Raw genomic sequence first — 13633 nt, 5'->3', positions numbered from 1 at the left:
TCTTTTGCCCCAGCCCTGCTCATGTAGAAGTATCCAGCTCTGTACTGTCCCCACACAAAATCAACATTGCTGCTATTACAGAAAAGATGTCCCCTACAATCACGAGCAGTAGAAGAGGTTGCACTTTTTCTTTAGAGAGGGTGAACTTGTGTGCAAGATTTGGTCTTTGTATTTGGGAATGTTGAACTTTTTATTTTGGTAATTAAAAGATTTTAATTAAAGTCTGTTTTTGTATACTCATGCATCACATGCTGTGTCCCTGTACTATCTTGGAAAAAGAAATAGTTAGAGCTGAGATGATCCGTTGATTTATTGAGCAGCTCAAAATAATCTACAACCTTGATAACTGAGGTATGGTTTTAAGGTTTTTTTTTTAAGGCAAAGATGACAAATGTTCACTGGTTTTAGCTTGTCAGGATGCAGGATTTCTGTTTTATCTAATCGTTTTAGGGTTCTGGACTAATCGGCCAAACACACCGTTCACATCAGGCCCTTTTCACAGCAGACATTTGGATGTATCAAAGCAGGAAAAGCACAGGTGGCATTAATAACAGTAATGATTGCTGCATTCCATTTAGGTGAGCAAGCTCCAGCGCTCAAGCTGTGTGCATGCTCAGTCACTGATTTGCCTTAAGTTGTTTCTAAATAAAAAGGTTGGCCTTTAGAGGACTATTAACAAAGGTAAAACAGATTTGACAATAGAATACGATGTGTCAATGAAAACATGACTCACCAATGGTACAAATGAAATTCTTTTAATGCATATTAGCACTTAGTTTTTGAATTTACAAATATAAACATTATCACATTCACCTGAGGTGATCGATTACAGCACAACACACCCCCAAATACACACGACACCTAATGTATGGAGTTATTATTTAAACATATTATGCAAATTAGTTATTTGCAAAAGTCATTCACGGTGCTCTTTGTGTGAACCTGAATGCAGCACCAGCTGCAAGAGGCTGACTGCATCGTGTTAAGTGACAGTGACTGTCGACTTCCTGTCACTAACTGGATCCTGCAACAGGCTCAAACCACCCATGATAAATTATTTGCAAACTCAGAGACACCATCAAGTTACTGAATAAATGAATAAATACAAACTGTAATAAAAAAACAAAACAAAAAAAATCAATAAGTTAATGTTGAAATGTTGGCGAAAACCCCGTCGATCACAACATTCAACAAATCATAAGAGTATGAAGGCAAGTGAAAACATGAGGGCGTAACAGGAAACTATGTCATTCTTGAGATACATTCTAAATTCAGGAAGTACTTCTGATAATTTAGTCTAATACTCATTACTGTACAGGTATGTTTTTTTTGCCTGAAACTAGAGTTATATTAATGTCAAATACAGGTTTTGGCACGTAGAGGACACTGTTGCATGAGGGCAAAATGAGGAAGGACACAATGCTCAGTCAACATGCCACTCTCGGCAACGTTCAGCTCCTGAGACACTGTAAACTCATGAAATGACGCTTGTATAAAAATACTGTATTTTTGGATATTTAAAGAATAAAAATAAACAACCCAACAGCCAATTACAAGCACGTCTTTATAAAAGTACAATCTGAACACAAATACATGCATGCAACGTCCTCTTCATCTGTCCAGTGAATGGTCTGCATCCGTCAGTTTGTTTACTGTGACACTGATTGAGAGACTTATAACAGGACCAGGTAAAAAAAAAATAAAAATGTTCCATTAAGTGCAAAGAGAGTCCGTTAATTGTTTTTCTATCCTGTTAGGAACTAGCTTGACTTCTCAAGCAGTTTTTCCTCTTTCAGTCTGAATGGTACGCTCACAGACATCTCTGCGATGAACCGCTCGCAGGCCGTCTTCGTCACCTGCTTACAGAAGCGAAGGTCGATCTGACAGATGCTTCCACAGCGCTTGAAAAAGTTTAGGGAATGGTCTGTGACCCGGTTACAAACTGGGGGGAAACAGAGAGAACAAAATCTGTCACAACTTTTATATTTAAAAAGCCATGTGCATAGATAGTTCACAGAAAATCATTTTATTTCTTCCTCAACACCACAAGAAATGTACGAGATCCCTGGGAAAAAGAACATTTCAGAAGATAAATGGACGACATCTGGAGAACAAAACAGTCATATTTGGAGACTGTCATTAGATTCTTTATTGCACCTAAAATTAAATTCCCTTTTTTTTTTTTTTTTTTTTCCTAAAGTTGTAAGGTTTGGGGTAAATGTTCATACTGATATTTGCTTAATGTCAGAATGTCACAGAACCCCCAACGCAAAAAGCAAAAGCAAAAAGCTTAAGAGCAACAATGTCGAGAGGAATAAGAGAAGCGGGAGAAATTAATGACGTTAACATGACAACGGGAATATAAGATGATTAACCAGTGAATATGTCACAGAAATAAATAGGTTTTGTGGGGTCAGGGCAATCCACGTTATAATTTATGCTCTTGTGTGTATGTGATTTTTCTGTTATGGAAATGAATATGAAGTGAATAATGAATAGTAATGAAATGAATAAAAGTACTTTATGTAGCAAACATCTAACTCTGTCCTCTGGGGTCTGCTGAATCTGGCTCCAGTGGGCAGATTCAATTAATTTAAAAACAACCTATTTAAAGGATGATGCACCACAATAACGCATTCAAGAGAGGTTGCATGGAATATGGAACATTGGATAACAGAGTGTGTAAACATTACACTGAATTGTGCCATCCTGCTATGCTTTCCCAATATAACATATCAAAGTGTTTTCAGTCAGAATGGCTTTTGCGGTTTCATAGACTAAACTTACTTCATAGGTGTATTTTGTGTGACCCTTTCTTTTTATGCTATATATTAATTAAGATATATATGGTGGTTTGTATGTTTTGTTTTTTTTAATTGTTTATGTTCGCAAATTTGTGGGCAAAAAAACAAACATTAGTTTGACCCTGGCACCTCGCCAACCTTTTGTTCCCTTCTAAACACCTACTTGACTCTTCATTCTGTTCTACTCATTCTGTGTTTTAATGCACACTATCTGGCCTATTTAAAAAAACTTTTCAGAAAAACTATATGGCAACTGGCTCCTAAAAAAAAATCTGGATCCCTGAAAAACTGACTTTCAGATCTAGTCAACCCCTGAAATTAAGTAATCAATCCTGTGAATTTCTACACTGCTGCTCCTCTGGCCCCAGTTCTCACCTGACAGGTTGATTTCTGTGAGTGAGTCCCTGGTTGTGGTCCCTGCTGCTGTCAGCAGGTTGACTGACTGGTCGTTGATATGGTTGCAGTAGCTCAGGTCCAGATTGGACAGCAGAGGCATCTGCCGACTGATGAGGCGTAAAGACGTGTCAGTGATGTCGAGCCCTGCCAGTCGCAGGTCCTCTACGTTTCGCAACTTGCAACGGTTATCCAGTTGACCTGTCGGTGGAGAGCATCGCGGATCAGCTTTTGTACTTTGTCAATAGCAACACACAAGGCAACACAGGGCAGTGAGGTGGTCCGCGTTCTTAAGCTGTGACAATAATTCACCTGGTCTGTTGTCTGTAGGAGGAGAGAGAAGGTCTCTCATCTGTGCGTCTTTGAGTCCCTCCACCCACTGGACATCCAGTGTGCGCAGCAGAGGGCAGCTGGAGGTGCAGAGCGCAGATACAGCAGCCCAAGAACACCCAGATAACTTTAATACTCGCAGACCTGGAACACAAAGCAGCATGTGAAAATACTGACACAGACTAATGAAACTAAACATTTCAGTTGATCAAGAATCATAGAGTCATAGTCATGTACCCGGCAATCTGTTAATAAGCCAGCTTAATTGCTTCTTGGAAATGTTGGTCCAGCTGAGGTCCAGGGAAACTGGCTGTCGGCGGACAACCCCACTGAGCATGAGTGGGGTGATGGAGGTGCAGCGGTTCAGATCAATCTTGGTCCAGAGTCTCTTGTCACAACACCTGGATGTCAGAAAGAAAGATTTGTATTGCATGTTACACTTCTAAGTTTTGTCCAATTTGTGCAAAAAAAGATTTGAGTTTCTTCCCATGCAGTAACTGTGATGTTGAAAATAAAAATGTTAACATGCCATTTTAAGTATAGTAGTGTATGCTGTGCATTTACCATCTGTTCCACGTCTTGCATACTCTCATGCAGACACACAGCTCCTGGTGTGTGAGATAGCCAAAGACCTTCATCCAGACCTCGCGCTGTATGACGTGTGTTTTACCGTCTTTCAGAGGAAGTCTGTCAGGAGGTGGGCTTATCGGAGGGGGACGGATGACGTGCCGCTCCATTTGGACACACTTGGGTGGGGAGTGTGGGGGCACCGGCCGGTTGGTTGGAGTGCTCCTGTTGAAGCCCAGTGGAGTGATCTGACTCGGGTAGAAGTGGCGCAGCTCCCAGGGGGTCCCGTTCATCTCTTTGGTCTTGAGGTGGGTCCTCTGGTCCCCGAGTTCAGTGCCGTTGCGGAACAATCTCTTCGGTTCCTCGTTTTCTGTTTCTGGCTCCACTTTGAGCGGTTGGCGGTTCTCGTTGGCCGGGCTGTCGTCTGTCTTCTGGATTTCCTGGTTCAGTGCTTTGCTCAGCTCTCGGCTCAGCTCTCTATTAGGTAAACGCCGCTTACGGCGAGCTTTTGGACGAGGCCCTTTTTCTTGAGTCTCACTTCCACCCTCGCTGCTGGGGCCGGCCTGTGGAGAGCTGCAGAGAGACTGATCACTGTCACCAATCGGAGTTTTAATGAAGGGATTCAAAAGTTCGTTCTTGGAGTCCTTGTCTTCCCCGTCTTCTTCAGCGTCTCCAAAACGCCCTCTCCTCTCTAGAGCACTCCGGAAGTGATGCTCCCTTCCTTCTTCATTATGCTCCTCGTATGCGTCTTCGTCATCCTCCTCTGTTTTGATTTGGTGCAGAAGCTTAGAAAAATAAGGATCATCGGACCGTTCCTGCAAGAACAAGTAGTATGAGAATTATTCATTTTAATTTGTTCTGGTAAAAGAGAAATCACTCCCAAACACTTGCATCTAAATTGTGTAAATGATACAAACCTTCTTTCTCACACCAAGATCATCATCATCATCATCATCAAACAGCTTCCTCTTCTTCCTCAGTTTGTCCTCAGGCCTGGGCCGGGGCAGGTTGCAGGGGGAGAGCAGTGGCGGCTGTCGGTGCAGAGGCTCTTCTGGTCTGTACCTGGGTGTCTCCTCTCTGTCCGGCCTCCTCTTGGCTGCAGAAGAAGCATCTCCCTCCTCCTTCACAGGCTTCTGTTCCCTCAGCAGAGAGCCAGGGAGGTTGGAGGCGTACTTGAACCCTGGACCCCTTTTTTGCTTCAATACCAGAGGGGACAAAAAGTGCGAGACAACTTTATACCTTTAGCCTATCACACAGGGGTAAACCAACTGAGCTACAAGGCATACTCCTCTCTCTGACCAAAACACAACACATAGTGTGCCAGTGGTTTCCTGCTTCTGTGACAGACAGTCACAAGCGAATTACTTTCACAAATGAGGAAAGCATAAACAGGAAGTGGCAATCTTATCAAAACACATTAGCTGAAACCATTTAGTCTATTGCAGAATTTAGGAAAGTGAATTTGGTTATCTATGAGTATCACCCATACTCAGAAAATCAATGAAATCTTTTGCAGTAATTGTGATAACACTTCCAACACACTCTTAGCCGTTACATAATCTAAACCCTGTGACTCACACATATTTGTACTCACTTTTCCACTTTTCCCAGCGTGGTTGCACTTGGGACATTCCCAGCAGTTAGGGAGTTCATCGTTCACCACTCCAGAGGCATCGCTCACCTGATAAACCAAAGAGAAAAATGAGCCGCACTTCGACGAGAACAACAAGCTCTACCAGAGCCAGATGTACAGTTTGTTTAACACAAACAAGACAAGGGAAGTGAAAGTGCCTGCTGTGGCGTGTACTTGTTAGGCAGGTCAGCACAGTTTAACCTCAGCTGTTGTTAACATGCAGAGTCTTGCTTCATGTATTAAATAGAAAAAGGAAGTAGAGTTTGGAACTCCTACTTGAGGAGCTTAAATACACTTCTGAATAGCTGCAATGTCTAAGTGGTTGTGTTATGAATAAAACTGAAACAATTAGAGATACTAACTTCTTGTTGCCAGCCGCCAAACAACTAGAAAAGGCTTGTCTGAAAAACTGGTTTGACCAAGCATGTGCTGGCAACAACCTGCTGTGTTTTTGACGTAAAAATTATAAACAGGGTGTGTGCTGCTTTACATTTTGTTTTGCCTTTACCTCACAAAAGGCTTTCAGCACTGAAACTACTTAGGTTTACTTGCTCACATCCTTCCCAGGCTATAAATGAAGTTTTTGGTCATTCAACAAATGCTTTTAATTAGTGATCCCTGTTTTATTGAGCATGTGGTGGGAGTACAATCCCAAAACATGATGGTGTCACACTTGAGCCATAAAAACTCCACATGTAAGAGCGATGAGTGTGTTACATAAACAACCCCATTCCACATCAAGTTACCTTCAGTGACTACAGTCCCACTGTCTGAGTCACTCACATTATGTTAAGATGTCCTGGGATTCCTGGCACACTACTTCGAAATGAAATGAATCACTGAGTGTATGACTCGATAAGGTGGAGCAGTTTGACTGTTCCCAGCCTGGCCCTCTGTACCTTAAGACAGTTGGGGTGGACGATCTCGTTGCAGATGGAGCACTCCATCAGCATGAAGTTGAACTTGTCCTCCTCCTCCTCCAGTGTGTCTTCTTTGCCTGCCTCTTTACACACCACACAAACCGCTGTGTGGGGTAGGACCGGCTGCACAGATTGAGAACAAAATATCAAGAACATGCAGGAATAAAGACATTTAACTTTAAGAATTTTATGAAGTTGTGCAAAATATATCTAAGTAACTCACGGCTATGCACTGTCTCATAATGCACGACTGCTTCATGCGACCCGGCCCTCCAAACTTCTTCATGTCCTTGCAGAAGTGACACTCTCCACACTCGGTCCTGAGGCACGCCTCGCACTTTCTGCAGCGTGTCCTTCTCCGCCTGGCTCCGGATGAGCTGCGGTTGGATGGCAGCTTAACAGGGGCTGGCGTCGCTGCTGCTGGCCCCATCTTGGGCTTCGGCCGGTTGGCCGCACGCTGCTGGAAGGCAAACAGTGCATCAGTGACACAGTCACAGTCAAGAGTGTCTGTCAGTGGAGGGTTACAAATTTATACCTGGAAACAACAACCCCACCATTCTATTTTATTTATATTTGACCATACAGCCAGAGTAAGGTACATTCCCAAATAAGAAGTAGAAATTGCAAATGCAATACACTTGTCCCGGCATCACACAAAAGATCTGTTCAAATCAAGACTTGATACTCTAACAATGGCGTGGCTGTCAGTGGCACAGTGCTGGCTTTTTTTTTTTTTTTTCAAATGGAAAAACATAATTGCATTGTGACCTTGAAATATAATATCAAATTGAACTATAGATTTGGAGAATCATGACATTCCAATTTAACACAACATGCTGAGGATCTGTTTCTTCATTTTAGTCATAATTTTATGTTCCTCCTGCTTTTTCACAAGCCATTTAGAATGTCTAGTTAAAAATATTTTCTAACTTTCTGTGTATTTATTTGTTGTGATGACTAAAACAAAGGGAAGCTTTCAAGAATAGACCTGCTATAAAAATAAAATTCAAGACCAAACATGTTTTTTATGTTTTAGGTTTATTTACATATCCTTAGTGAACAACAACACATGTAATAAGACACTAATAAAAAATGATTCTGGACATCTGCACTTAGTATTTTTTAAACAGTTTAAGAACAAGTTAGTTATTAAGACACCTGACATATGCTGCTAGTTAAGTGAAACACATGATATTTGTAGGGCTCTGACAAAAGATTACTTTCATTATCTATAGATCTGTTTGTTTGCATTTAAAAGGTCAACAATAAAACAACAATTTAGACAGATATAAACATTTACATATACATTTATGGCATTTATTAGATATGAACAAAGCACCAAATTTTACAAACAAAATTGATTATTTGTTTCAAAATCTGAAATGGCATCAAATGAAAACCTTGGCGGATTGAAACCACACTTATGATTATATAATCAAATTGAAACCTGCTCTACAGCTCTGACATTTCTGGTGATTAACATACTGTACATATAATCTCTGTGAGTCATGGGAGTAAATGTAAGACAAGCTAACCTGCTGATTAAGCTCATTTTACAGATTTGTGAGGGAAAAGAAATTCTCACATTTATTTTTGTCTCTTCCCTGTTGCCATGGCAGAACGGTAAACCGCCATGAAAATAAGACAAATCATAAGACGGACCATTATCAAATCCCAGACCATTACAGTGATTCTTGTTCTAGCAGGAGGGGTTACCTTGGCAACACGATTGCCTTGCTGGTGGCAACTGTTTGAATAAAGGACTGCAAGAGAGACGGATAAAAATAAACCCACAGGAGGAGGTAACGATTTAGTGCAAACACTTTCCTGATGTCACTTTTTTTCTATCCATCACTACATTTCAGCCTGTATTGCTTTCATTCCTACAGGTTTGGACAAGTCAATCAGGTTACACTAGTTGAAAATAAAAACAAGACATTCCAGGTAAAAGATAACTAATAGTTCTGGAATCATGTACACACCTAGAAAAAGAAGAGAAACCAGTTCTGGACCTGTAGACCAGGGCTTGACAAATGATTATTCATTATCGATTAATCTGCTTAACATTTTCAAGAGTCATTGTTTGGTTTAGTTCAGATTGATTTTAGGGAGCAAAATGTGGTTGCTTATATGGTTATTAATCACAGACAGGATTATATCCAGTTAAACAATAAACTTTGCTCATGTCCAACAAACAGTCCAAAAGATACTTCATGTACTATAATAAATGACAAAGTAAAACAGGAAATTTTTATGTATGAAGCTGAAACCAACACGTCTTGTTTGTTGTTGAAAAATGGCTGAAATGATTAACCGAGGTCTACTGTTAAATGACTGATTCAGGTGAAGTTGTGTAATTCACAAAACACTTCTGGAGTGTCACACTAAGACTGCTTTGAACGATCATTTAGCCCAAATTGATGTGAGAAGAAGCAATTCAAACCCCGTATCAAGCACATGATTTCACTTCAGCGTCTAAACTTAAAGCATTAGTAGTGCACATCCCAACATTTTAAAACAATGCCTCATCTGCTTCAGTTGTTTAGGAGAATGCTGCAACGCTATTCTGCTGTGAAGCTCCAGAAATGTTTCGTGGACTAAGAACATTCACCAGACTTTCCATAAGCAGGGGATCAATAATGACTTATTGAAATTAGTGAAAATAATAAATTCTTTTTCTTTTTTGGGTTAACTGTTCCTTTAATGCTTTCCTGATTATAATTTCCCCTTAGGGTGAATTTGGAAGGATAGATTTTATTAAAAGCTGTATGTTATTCCAAGCACAAGCGGTTGTTTGTTGCTTGCCGTTACTGATGGAGCATTTAGACGTGATGGGGAATAAGCCATCTGACAGCTTTCCATAAATCCAAATGACGGCCGTGGAAATCTGGGAGGGGGACATCAAAGGAAGGACTGCTGCTGCTGCTGCAGGGTGGCTGTGACTGTCACAACATCACACACTGGTTTTTAGCTCAGTCGCCTCATTATTTTCCTGACCTTGTCTGACACAGCCGTTTTTCTGAAGATAGTAATTTAAGTCTGGTTTGCAGAGTCTCAAAGTCAAAGTTATTTAGAGTGTCAATGCATAGTTTTGACCGTAACATAACTCTGCATCTGTTCCCTGAATATCTTGTTGTTTCAAGTTTCATTGTCAGATACTTATACATGGTACCACATGTAGCGAAATCTTTAGGTGCTCGGCTCCATAAGGGACCTCTCCACCTTGCTATTTTACACTGATAACAGTGACAGCATTCTTGCAAAGTTTTGAAACTGTTAGGTCAGAAATATTCCTTGAGAAATGCTTGCTATTTCAACGAAATCTGGCGCTTCATCAACACAGTTGCTCATGTGAACTCCAGTCTTCTGAAAAGAAACGATCCAACTGTCATAATTGTTTGTTGTCTACTTATGTGTCAAAATAAGTTAGTATCAAATATTCTTATCATAACATAAAAGTAATGCTGGTAAAAAAAAATACATATACACTAGGCCTAAAAATATTGCCATATTAATCATAGCCCATAGGTCTTGAAAAAAGTAAAAGTAAGAACGCAGGTGTAGTAGCTTTAAAAACAAACAAACAAAAAAAAACCAGCCTGTGATCAACAAATCAGCTGGCCTGTCTTTACTGTAACTCTGTCTAGTAATATGTCAGGAATTTGGGATTGGTTCCTGAGGCCTGTGAACAAAAACATGGCCTATATCCTCAGCGTGGTCTTCTGACTCAGGCTCAGCATGGACTCCAGTGGGAGGAAGTCACAAGGCAGATCATTCGCTGCTCATGTACAGTACAGATGTACACACAGAAGTGAGTAACTGACTTCAACAACGTGTCACAACACTCTCTGATGAACCATTGCTGGGTATAAATATTGTGTAAGCACAAAGCGCTGGCTCTTATGTCAGCGTGTCTCAGATTTCTCCTGCGTTGTACAGGCCAAGGGTCTAAAGGAGACTTGTGCAACATCTCACAAGCCCCATGAGAAAACATTCACATATCGAAACTTTGTCCTCAGGAACTTCAAAAGACAACATATTGAGTGCAAAATCCAGCCTAAACCACCAGTATTTTCTTGATTCTCATTCTGGTGCAGAACAAGTTAACCAAGAACTCTTAAAATGTCATTTCTCTGGGAGCTTGAGGGGTCACTGGACCCCAGTTTGGCAACAACTGGACTCCCAAACAACTGAAGGAGAGCAACTTCATTGTTCCCTCTCCCCATCCCCCCTCCTCGCTCCCTGCCTAAACAACATATTGCCTAAAGTCTTCTTAAAGGCAGAGTGGTGAGGATCAAGTTAAGGAAGTGAGAGGAAATTAATCACAAGAGAGGCATTTTCTGAGAGGAAATGTGGGAGGTCAGAGAACATGTTGTTAAATCACAGTATTTGCTGGTATAAAGTTGGATGGTCCCATGGCTAATTCAAGGAGAATACCGAGGTTCTGTTCACAGCTAAAAAAAAAAAATGTGTAACACTGCTAGATGAATCTGTTGTGGTCAGTACGAAGTGGGTCAGTTGTGGCTAACATAATAGATGGTGTCCAAGGTGGAGAGAACACGGTGTGTTGGGACGGTCTGTTATCAATTCTGAGAAGCAGCCAGAGTCTATTTAACTCTGTGTACAGTACATTTAGCTGACTGTTCGTCCATGTAAAATAGTTAACTGTAAAAACAGGTTTAAATGACATATTTCTCATTTCAAGTCGTCTAGACACAGACAAGAAGAGCGGGTGAAAGCTCAACCTGAAGAAGAAAAACACAATCCCGCTCACAAAAGGCTTTCTGTCAAACACTAACTTACACTTTGGAAAAAACATACAAGCGTACAGGGATGTTACATAATGGAATGTAAGAACTCTGACCTGCTCAGACTCTGAATCATATTCCTCATCGTCTCCGCTCAATGACAAGGCCATGGCTCCTCTCTCTCATCGTTCGTGAACACCAGAGAAAACTAACATGGCTGAACAAGCCTCCAGCTCAGCTCACCAGCCCCCTCCTCCTCCACATCGCTCCAGCACAGGCAGCTGCTAGTTAGGCCGCATTCACGAACCATGGAAGGCTCGTAAAAACAAACTTCCCGTGCACCTACAGCTTCCAGATTGGTGAATGATAGTCGAGAGAAAACGAGAAAGGCAGCTAACAATAGATATTCTCGTGTTTCGAATATACACAAGTAAGAAAATGGTAAAGTGGCAAGGAAGAGAAAGTAAATGTAGAAACTTTTCGCTGAGAGGGCATTGAATTACGTGGACGTTGCTATTTACGGGTAATGTGAACGCAGCAGCTATGTTAACCGGAAATAAAGATAAGTATCTAACGCGAGATGATTCCCCCCTACACACATCCGTCTTTGCTTCTGCTTGTTTTTGTGGCATGTGTGACTCAGTGAATGACGGAAAGGATTGAATTATTAATGATTACTTTAATTTATTTAACATCTTAATCTTACTGGTTTAATAGGTCACTAATGGTTTTATACTACCGCGACACACCTTGGGTTATTTAACAGTGTTTTAAAACAGGTTTTATTCATAATATTCGACATGTTGGTTTAATGGCCGAAGAGAGAAATTATTTTTGACTGGCTAAATCAGTCACCTGACCTCATTCCACCTGAGCAGGTCTTTCCAGAAAAAAGTGCAGGTATCCGTAAGGTATCCACTGATGATTATGAGTCACAGTCTCATCACTGATTTTACAGTATGTGCTACCAGATGATGGCCTAAATATGATGACATTGTTCATGAAAGGGGACTACTTATCAAAACCTACCAAACCTATACATTCTATATGTGAATTATATATAATGAAATATTTACAGTTGCCATACTTACACTGTATATCTGATAGATGATCAGAAGTGTTGCTTAATTTTGTATCAAATGGATGTGTATACAGCCAGCACAACAAGAAATGTGTCACTGGCTTACTCAGAACTGGACTGTACAATAATGATGATGATGTAATGAGTCATGAATCATTCAAAGCCACTTTGTTTATAGTATTGTCTTACTTAGGCGTCGTCCAGTGGTATCAAGAATTAGTTCATGGAAAACAGAAGTCAGTTGTATGACACGCATGTCAGGGAAGACTGTTATAGCTGATATAAAATGTTATGAAATATTATTCAAACACAAAAAGTAACCTGTCATATTATGATTAACCATAGGCTACTTGTTTATTTTATGTATCGTAGGTTTAGTAAGGCATACATGCACTCTTACAGCTACAGTCTATTTGTTGTATGGGTCCCATTCATTTTGATCAAATCCTAAAATTCCCTCTGCTGATAGCAGGACTTCAAATTAAGATTCTGACTGATTCGTGTGTCACTTCCAAATCTTCAACATTATTTTGTGAGGTCAGACTTTGGCATTCTCACAATCAGGATTTCACAGAATACCAAGCCCCTTAATGGGTATTCTGGTTCTCTTCCGGTTCCTCTGTGAAGAATGTACCCAGGCAAACAAAACTACTTTCCCTATATATGTATTTTTAAATGTGCACTGAGAAGAATTTGCACCAAAGAATCATACATAAACATTCATGTTTGCAAACACACAGAAAAGCACACAGAAAACGCAGTCTGTCTTTTGATTGCATTTCCTTTGTTTATTCTCTTTAAAATAAAAAAATAAAAAACATTTTTAAAAAAATCACCTCTCAAAGAACATCTGATTCTCCCTAAGATGTTTTGTTCTTTTCTGCCCCCAGGTGGTGGACAACTTCTATCACGCATCCTGTGTTCATTCTCTTGTTTCCAGATGTCGCAAGTGTGAATTTACACAGAGGCCTGCGAGACTTCCTCAATAAATCATCCCCCAGTTATCAAAAGGACATGTTACCTTTATTAATACCAAACAGCGTTGTTTGGAGGAGAAATTCAGAATCTGAACTTTAATATTTACAATATCAATGAGATAATAATACAGGAAACATTTGTCAATAACTGAACAAACAAGCTGATCTCAGAGGAAAATG

At 40.4% G+C, this 13633-nt stretch overlaps 1 protein-coding gene across 1 annotated transcript; it reads right to left on the bottom strand.

Moving 5' to 3' along the window:
* Positions 1–736: 736 nt before the first annotated feature.
* On the bottom strand, positions 737–11663 carry kdm2ba (lysine (K)-specific demethylase 2Ba). Its single transcript, XM_037098593.1, has 10 exons — positions 11512–11663; positions 6871–7107; positions 6627–6770; positions 5689–5775; positions 5012–5299; positions 4092–4909; positions 3765–3928; positions 3510–3671; positions 3180–3398; positions 737–1942 (listed from the first exon to the last, which is right to left on the bottom strand). Exons 1-10 carry the CDS (start codon positions 11563–11565, stop codon positions 1761–1763), a joined length of 2355 nt encoding a protein of 784 aa, XP_036954488.1. The 5' UTR covers positions 11566–11663; the 3' UTR covers positions 737–1760.
* Positions 11664–13633: the final 1970 nt, after the last annotated feature.

Source organism: Acanthopagrus latus, chromosome 5, assembly GCF_904848185.1.
Source record: "Acanthopagrus latus isolate v.2019 chromosome 5, fAcaLat1.1, whole genome shotgun sequence".
Classification (NCBI taxonomy): domain Eukaryota; kingdom Metazoa; phylum Chordata; class Actinopteri; order Spariformes; family Sparidae; genus Acanthopagrus; species Acanthopagrus latus.
This window is presented reverse-complemented; position numbering and strand designations above follow the sequence as displayed.

Coding starts and splice junctions, on each gene's coding strand:
- kdm2ba (XM_037098593.1), bottom strand. CDS start 11,565: ATGGCCTTGTCATTGAGCGGAGACGATGAGGAATATGATTCAGAGTCT. Junction 3,672..3,764: donor GCTTATTAACAGATTGCCGG/GTACATGACTAT, acceptor TTTGTGTTCCAG/GTCTGCGAGTATTAAAGTTA. Junction 1,943..3,179: donor CACAGAAATCAACCTGTCAG/GTGAGAACTGGG, acceptor GTTTCCCCCCAG/TTTGTAACCGGGTCACAGAC.